This window comes from Peromyscus leucopus, chromosome 2 (assembly GCF_004664715.2).
Source record: "Peromyscus leucopus breed LL Stock chromosome 2, UCI_PerLeu_2.1, whole genome shotgun sequence".
Taxonomy (NCBI): Eukaryota; Metazoa; Chordata; class Mammalia; order Rodentia; family Cricetidae; genus Peromyscus; species Peromyscus leucopus.
This window is the reverse complement of record NC_051064.1, coordinates 140891315-140899692: the sequence shown is the minus strand read 5'-3', so window position 1 is coordinate 140899692 and position 8378 is coordinate 140891315. Positions and strand designations below refer to the sequence as shown.

Here is an 8378-nt window from a genome sequence, read left to right as displayed (position 1 = left end):
AACTTCTGGCCCGGCCAGGCGGGTGGAGGCGGACTTGGGGTTGGAGTGTTTGTTTGTTTGAACTTCCTGGTCGCCACCTCTCCCCCCCACCTCCGCCCCCACCTCACCCCCCTGCACAGCTTCTGGAAGGGGCGCGTCTGCAGCCGGGGGGGGGGGAGTGCAGGAGGGAGGGGGAAGAGGCTGGGGGGGCGGGGGGAGAAGAGGAGAGGAGAGGAGGATCGCAGCAGGGGTGAAAGGAAGAGACGCCGAAAGGTTTCTCCAGCCGACTCTGGATTCGTCTCCGGCGTGCGCAGGAATGGCGGCGCTGCCCGGCGCGGTTCCCAGGATGATGAGACCCGGCCCGGGGCAGAACTACCCGCGCACCGGCTTCCCCCTGGAAGGTAAGAGCGCACTGGAGGCCTTCACCGGGTACCCCGAAGGCCTCGGGGTGCACCAACCGCGCAGCGGGCGGTGGGTCTTCCTGGCTCTGCTGGGTCCCAGTCTTCGCGTGCGACCCGAGAAGTTTCTAGAGCCAACACTTGTCGGTTTCTCCGTGGGCGCCGCTGACCCGCGGCACGGGCTTCGCGGGTCACGGGCGGCAAGCCTTTCCCCGCAGGGTGCGACTCCCCGGGGAGTTTGAAGCTAGTCCGTTTTGCATCCCGATAAATTCCAGTTTTCCCCACTGTTTTCTGACACTTTGCGGAGTCTCTGCGCAGTGCCTCCCGCTTTCTTCCCTCGTTTTGAATCTGTCCCTCAGCCTCGGGATGGGGTCCTAAACCCTTTTATTTCGAAATACCGACGAGCGATACTCTAGTCCTACCCTACCAAACTGTCCGCTTCCTCCAAAGCAACTTACTAACCGGCTTGTCTTTTGGGCCCGGAAACAAGCTAATTGGAAATAATACATAGTACCATATTTCCCCGCAAAAACAAAAACAAAAACCCAAAACACAACTTTTCCCTCGATCTTTCTAAAGTCTGCAAATGTCCCGAAAGAGAAACTCGAGACAGAGAGCGGGTACAGCAATGTCCAATACAGGGGACTGTCGTGGTGATGAAACATATTCAGCCAAATTCTTCAGCCACTCGAGGGAGTAGAAGGGACCAGCGCACGGTGACGGGGCCCGGAGAGGAGAAAGGGCCCCTTTGCGCCCCCTCCCTTTTTCTATTTAAACTGATGGAAGGCTTTCAGCCAGTCACCGAAGGGTCATCAGGCATCCTCGGGTCAGGCAGCCCAGGGTGTCACGGCAGCGGTTAGAAATGGCGTGCCAATTTTATTTTATTTTATTTTTTAGTCGCTCCTCTTGCTATTATGTGGGCCCCACTTGCGGGTGCGGGAGGATGGGGAGAGAAGGTGAGAAGGGGCTGTCTGGCAGCCTGCGATCTGGGGAGGGAGACCCCCCTCAGGCAGCGAGAAGCCGCCGGGTCCCCGAATTAGACAGAGGCGAAGAGAGCGGGCTGCGTGATCAAGTGTGCGCGAGCGGCCACGCAGGCGGGAGAGCGCGGCAGCCGGGGATTTGCCAGAGCCCTCTCCTGGAACGAATGCAAGCAAAACAGGCGGCTGAGGACGCGCGAAGGATTAGGACAATATTTGCCCAACATGACGCAGAATACTGAGGAGAGCCGAGTGCCGGTCGCTAAAGTGGCTCTTGAATATAAAGTTGGGCGTTCGAGAGCTCTCCAGCGCTAATGGCGTATCCCGCCACGGAGACCGAGTGACTCTGGCTTGGCGACGCACGATTTCTGATTAAATCCGAGGGTGGCTTCAGATACCTACTTTTACAAAGAGAAATTGGTGGGGGGAGCAGGAAAGTAAGGAGGGGGCGGTAGGAACAGCTCAGCAGCCTGAGCCTTTTCTAGCCTCCTCCTTTCCAATTATTCTATCTGCTTTCTCCGCTTGGGCCGCTGTGAAATCGTTGTAATCTTCCAGATCTCTGCAGCAGCGAGTACCCAAATTGGGGGTATCGAGACCGGATTAGTGCACCGGGTGTCCCCCCAACCTTCTGTGAGAAAATTGTGTAGACTTTGCATTAAGGCCTGCCTGAGTTCTCCCCTCCCCAGAACACACCCGGTATGCCTATCTTCCCGGTACACACACACACACACACACACACACACACACACACACACACACACACACACACACTGGCCCATCTTCACTGCAGCAAAGACTTCTGGGACAGTTACTGCATTTCTGAGACCAAGTGGGGGTATTTTGGAGCTTGTGGTAACTGTGGCATGTGCCCCCAATTTGTCCCTAAACGAAATGAGAACTTTGAGTGTGTTTGGAAGCAAACGGAATCCGTCAAGGGATGGCCTGGGCTCCGGAAGCAGTCCAGGACAGCTTTATATCACCAATCCTTAAGCTGTGAAGACTTATGGTGGCACAAGCCTGGCTGCTTAAGCCAGAGCTGTGAATGTTGGGAGTCAGGAGCCCTACTGGTAGTGGAGTCCTGACTGCCAGGGTCGTGGAACTGGCCTGGTGGGCTACATCCCACTGACTGTCAGCCTCTTCCAGAGGCAACAGGCCTGTGACCTCAAGCTAAGGCCTCAGAACCATTTGCCACTGCTACTAGGCTCTCTAGTATCCGCCAGACTCCACTCTCTGTCCCTTCCGAAATCCACATCACCAAAGGTGTATCTTCATTTCCCGCAGCGGAGAGTGACTTTGGGGACAAACACACCAAGACTCTGAAGCCAGGGCCCTTCTCTTTCCCCCTGTAGGAACCTCCCAGTGCTTCAGGAAGATCTGGGAGACAGCTGTTGGGAGTCTTGGGTCTCAGCTCCCCCACTCACACACTAACCCTTTCCTGCGTTATTCTCACTCATCATCTTCCCCCTCTCCTCCAGTGTCCACCCCTCTTGGCCAAGGCCGGGTCAATCAGCTTGGCGGGGTCTTCATCAACGGGCGACCCCTGCCGAACCACATCCGTCACAAGATAGTGGAAATGGCCCATCACGGCATCCGGCCCTGCGTCATCTCCCGTCAGCTCCGTGTCTCCCATGGCTGCGTCTCCAAGATTCTGTGCCGGTATCAGGAGACCGGATCCATCCGGCCTGGGGCCATCGGTGGTAGCAAGCCCAGAGTGAGTGTCATTGCCTCTGAGGCAGGCAGCAGGCTTTCCCTGGTGTGGGACCTTGGTTGTCCACCTCTCACTAGCTCCTGTCACCCAGCAGCCCTGGCTGTCTGGAAGCTTCCATGGAAAAGACTGTAGGAGCTCCTCCTTATTGCTCAGAAACTGCACCAGTATTTGAAAATTTGAAGGATTCCTTAGCTGGGCTTTAGATTGTCCAAGACTGTGAAGCCGATAATCCCTCACCGGAATTTCCCCACATCTGCCCCAACACCATACCTCCACCCTAGCCAGAGGAAATCTCCCTTCCATGCTGCCTGAGGTGGGGCGGAGGGACCACAGGGTTATGAATTAGATTTTATTTTATTTTATTTTATTACTTATCCCTGCCCCCACGGATGCCAAGGAATCGTTTCCTTGAAAACCCTGAAGTCCATCTCAGAAGGAAGGGCATGACCACGGGAGCAGCAGGCCTGCCTGGGAGCTTCTGGGAGGTTGATACTAAAACTATTTCCCTTCCCCCACCCCATCTCCCCATTCCTGCTACCCCACCTCCACTTCTGAAGCAGGTGGCGACTCCGGATGTGGAGAAAAAGATTGAGGAGTACAAGAGAGAAAATCCCGGAATGTTCAGCTGGGAGATCCGGGACCGGCTGCTGAAGGACGGCCACTGTGACCGCAGCACGGTGCCCTCAGGTGAGAAGGTAGCCGAGCCGCCGCCGCCGCCGCCGCCGATGATGACGGCAGAGCTGCCAGGGAGTCTGGCTAGAGACTCGGAGTTCGGGGCTGGAGGGTGGACTGAGGGAAGGGATGGGTGGGTGGTACCTGGGAGGAAAATAGTTCAGCGTGGAAGTGAAGCGAAAGCAGGGGGGCGTGAAGGAAGAGGGAAACAGGAAGTTGGGAAAGGAGAGGTTCAAAAGAAGGAAGGAAAATGGGAAGAAAGGAGAGAAGAAGGGAGATGGGGATGCCTAGAGAAGTTAACCTTGAAGGTGGGATCCCCTTGAACTTTGGGGAAAGTGATCTGGAGAAGAGACACCTGCCCCAGGAAGGTTGATGTCCTTGGCACACACACTCACACCCATTAGCACCTCTATTTTGAAGCTCAGATCTCAGACTATGCTGTGATGAGGAGGAAAGCTACTCAGATTTGTTTCTGACTGTGTAATTGTGTGCAAGCATGCAGGGCCAGCACACACCTGCGTAGCGGCAGCAAGGGCTGAGGTTCTCTGGGTCGCACTAGGGCAGTGGGCATGCTGTGAGTGTATTGGGGCACGAGGTAGGGTCAGGCCCCTGATGAGGGTACAAGGGTGTATACTGAGAAGCACTAGGTGGATGCTCTGTGGGCTTACCCAGGTCTGGACCTGGACGTGCATGCCCCAGGAGGGACCTAGGTTCCTCTGGAAACCTAAGCTGCTGCTGGAGCAAGCCTAAAATGCCTGGGTGCGAGGGAGCTGAAAATGGGTCTCTCTGACCTTTGCCTCCTGGTCCTCTGCCCCAATAACTTATACTCTCTCTTTTTGCCTTTAATTTCTGAGGTTTAGTGAGTTCGATTAGCCGAGTGCTCAGAATCAAGTTCGGGAAGAAAGAGGACGATGAAGACGGAGACAAGAAAGAGGACGATGGCGAGAAGAAAGCCAAACACAGCATTGACGGCATCCTGGGCGACAAAGGTAAGAACCTGCCGCGGCCTGCGACGCCGCCGGAGACCACGTTTTCCCTTGCTGGCGCTGAGGGAAACTCCTGCGGATTAACCTCGGCCACAGCTGGGACGGTCGGAAAAAGTCGCAGGCTGCAGGCGGCCGGGGTTTTGGAGGCTTTATGGTGCGCCGGTCTATCCCTCCCCAGCAAGTCAGTCCAGGGGATCGCGGCTGCGGGGTAGCACAGTCCTGCGCCTCAGCTGTCACCCCCCACCCCCCGCCGCGCGCGCACCGGCCCACAGCCTGTGCATCCTCGGGAGCTGGCGTTTTGGCGTCGATCAATTATTTATAGAAAACTTGGGCAAGCTTGCCGGGGCCGCGGGGGGGGGGGCGTACAGGGAGGAGGGCGAGGAAGGAGGAGCCCGCCCGGGGCTCCCTAAATGAATTTGTTAACCAGACCCGCACACGCTTTCTAAACGGTCCCTTGAAACCCCGCCTGACAGCTGACTGACCGCTGAAATCAATAAAAATTAGCTCGGGCCGCGCGGGCCGCCTCTCAGCCCCGCATGGCTAGGGAGGAACGGGGGCACTCGAGTGCTTTCCTCTTGGCAAGCACTGTTGTGGCGGGGGCTGGAGGCCAAGTTCCCAGATGCCAAGGGTCGGTGGATTCAGAGAGAGTCAGGCGCCCCACACCCGCTGCCCAACCTCAGCTAGGCTTTTCTGCATCGTCTCCCTAGCTCAGCTTTCTCTCGGGAGCTGCTAATACCGAAGTTTATCTTTCAAGCGCCTGCACCCCGGCTTGGAGAAGCCTGCTGTGTTTCTGTTTCTGGATGGGGAAGTCTTTCCTCGCCACCCCTTCCGTAGAAGTTTTCTTGTCTTTGTGAAAGTGGGGCCAAAGGGTGGGTGAATAGAAATGGGGATGGAAGACTTCAGAGCCACAAAGACTAAACCGGGCGGCGCAGGGCACGCGCGCGCGCGGGGAAGGAGGGGGGGTCGTCTGGGGAAGGCGCCTGAAACACCCATGCCAGGGAGGCAGAATGAATTCGAAAGCCAAGTGTCTTTGGTGAAAGTGGAGGACGTTTACTAAGGATGGATCGCTTGTTGCCCAAAATTCTTCCGGAGGTTTCTGCAGATTCCCTTCCCAGCACCGCCTGTCTAGGTCTCTCTCTGGTTTTCAGGAGTGCCTCCCAACCTTGAAGATGAACTTCACAGACAAAAGCCCACTTCTAAAGACAACTCCCAGAGACGGAGGCCCAGCCCCCACCAGCCCCCAGTAGCTCAGTCCAAGTGGGGAGGATTGGGAGGAGGCAGCCCCCTTCTTAGGGCAGCCTCTTGCAAGAGAAGGGCAGGCTGCTGACACTCTCGGGGCCCCTAGAGGAGCTGCTGTCCCTCCAGGGACAAAAGGACCGGGAAGAAAGGCTGAGAGCAGTGCCTGGTGCCCTGCTGTGCCCGGCCTGCCAGAGGGGCCTAGGGTCTGCTTCGGGAGGCAGCCTCTGCACTGCCAAGTAGCCTCAGGCTTGGCCATTCTGCCCAGAGCCCTGGGACTCCTTCCCGGGGACCCAGGGTTTATCTCAGTTTATCAGAAAGACAAATTGGACTTTTTTTTTTTCTTTTTAAAAATCGGTGTTACTATTGATGGACCCTGAATCTGAATAATCTTCCCAAGGTACATGCTACACACCAAACACCACCTAGGAGTTACCCCCAGGAAGCAGTTGGGATATTTGAGTTTGTTTGGAGATAGCTGGCATGTGTGTATGAAGGGGGATGTGTCTAGTTCAGTGTGGGATGAAATGCAAGAAGTCAGTGGCCTCTGAGAAAAGGAAGAGAAAGAAAAAGGCTTGTGTCTTGAGGAATCCCTCCGACTTAGAGAATTCATGGGCCTCACAAAACCCGGTGAACCAGTGGCTTCAATGGAGAGAGGGTTTCCCTGACAGAGACCCAGGACACTTCAGGACACTTGGCGCCCCCAGGGGTTTAGAAACCAGACAGGACCTTCCAGATGGGGACAGCTGAGAACACTAGTGTTGACTGTAAGAATGAAATGGCTTGCAGGGGCCTGATGTCCGGACAGATCCCCAGGGTTTGAGATGCCGTAGGGGTAGGGGTGGCACTCGGGGTCTCTGGATAGCTGCGTGGATGCTTGCATCCTCCAGGTGACTATCTGCCTACCTACGCGCCTTTGGATCAGGTCAGGAATGTCTCGGGTCTTAGCAGGCAGTCTGCAGCTCAATCAGAGGCGACTGTGGGGAGGCAGTGGTGATTCAGTTGAGAGACTGTTTTCATCCTGGACAGATTTGGTGTCCGGTGTGAACCCTGGCCTGTTGGCTGGCAGGCAGGCATGTGGAGAACGCTCATCTCTCTCTTAGACCCTTAAGACATCAGTTTCCCAGCTGAGTTAAAGACCTTCCAGCCTGCACTCGGGTTATAGGAGTCCGGGAGAGGACCCAGATGCCCAACCCCCTCCCCACCGTGGACAGAGCAGGAGGAGGGTACACACTCACAACTTTGTTTTGGCTTCTTGCTTTTTGACAAATGCTTTCTCCCAGGGTCGCCCCTCTCGTGGCGGGGAGCCACCAAAGAGGGGTTTAAGAGGGCTCCTCTTTAAGCGCTAAAGAGAGATCCCTCCCTGAGTCCGTTTCTTCCTATCGTCCGCTTGGCATTTAATAACGTTAAGACTTATTAGAGCTGGTAATGAAAACTGAGGCTGCTGAATAGGAAGCTGTGTAGGAGAGGGGTGTAATAGCTTCCAGGCATGGTAAGAAACTATTTATCCGCAATCAGTCTTCACTCTCAGAGTTGGAAGCACAAACGTTAAGTTGAAGGGTTTTAAAGCAGATTAAATTGAGCTTTTATTTCTGCGCACTTTCATCTCTGAACGGCTCACTCCTGCTTCCCTTGGGCTGATATTCATGAGACTGTGGGCTTTTTTTTCCCCCTCTTTCCCTCTTATCCTAGTTAAGACTGAGTTATTAGGATTGTTGCTTGTGAGAATTCTCAGGACTGCTGTCGATAGGGACTGTGGCCTCGCTCGGCTTACCTGGGGAAGGAAGGAGACAGTTTGCACCCTTGAGGGGTTGGACCCTGTCCTCTTCATCCCTCTCCCCAAGAGTCAGGGCATGGGTAGTTCCTCGAGCCGGCCTGCTAGAGATCTGAGCAGAGAAGGTAGAGGAAGACGATTGCCCCCAAGAAACTGATAAGGGCATGCAAAAACGGGTTGTAGTCATGGAGAGAGACAAGGTGGAGAGATAGTCAATTAACAATGGCTGTACAACTTGCGGCCCATCCTTCAGGCATCTGACAGTGCTCCAGCTGAAGCCGTAGATGAGCACATCAGACACAGGATTGCTCTGGAGGGTACAAGGCCCAGTGGGGTTACAATTAACATAAACACCCCAAAGTTACCGGGGGATGAGAGTTGTTTTCCTGTGTGACCGGGAATACCTATGGGTGTCAGGGTCCAATGGGGGAAGAGTCCTGGAGTGTGAAAAGCCGGGAAGGCTAGGGAACTGACCAGGGGACTAGGACTTCATTTTTCCCCCGTGGTGAGGACTGAACCAGAGTCTTGCACAAGCCAGGCAAGCACTCTCCCACAGAGCTGCCGCTCAGGCCTTAGGTTTGTTTTCTTTGCATTTTCCCCTTAATTTATTTGAAGAAAGGCAAACTTACAGGTGTGGAGTGGGGATCT

The 8378-nt window shown here is 55.2% G+C and overlaps 1 protein-coding gene across 2 annotated transcripts in view; it reads left to right on the top strand.

Annotated features, from left to right (window-relative positions):
• The first annotated feature begins 216 nt into the window (after positions 1-216).
• The window catches only part of Pax7 (paired box 7), a 96977-nt gene continuing 88815 nt past the window's right edge, over positions 217-8378 (top strand). The window contains exons 1-4 of one of the 2 annotated variants that reach the window (XM_028880657.2): positions 217-380; positions 2830-3065; positions 3620-3749; positions 4595-4723. In XM_028880657.2, coding sequence (XP_028736490.1) covers positions 296-380; positions 2830-3065; positions 3620-3749; positions 4595-4723 — 580 coding nt within the window. In that variant the 5' untranslated portion in view covers positions 217-295. Of the gene's footprint in view, positions 381-2829; positions 3066-3619; positions 3750-4588; positions 4724-8378 lie in introns of both variants that reach the window. The other variant, XM_028880656.2, reaches the window with a different exon arrangement.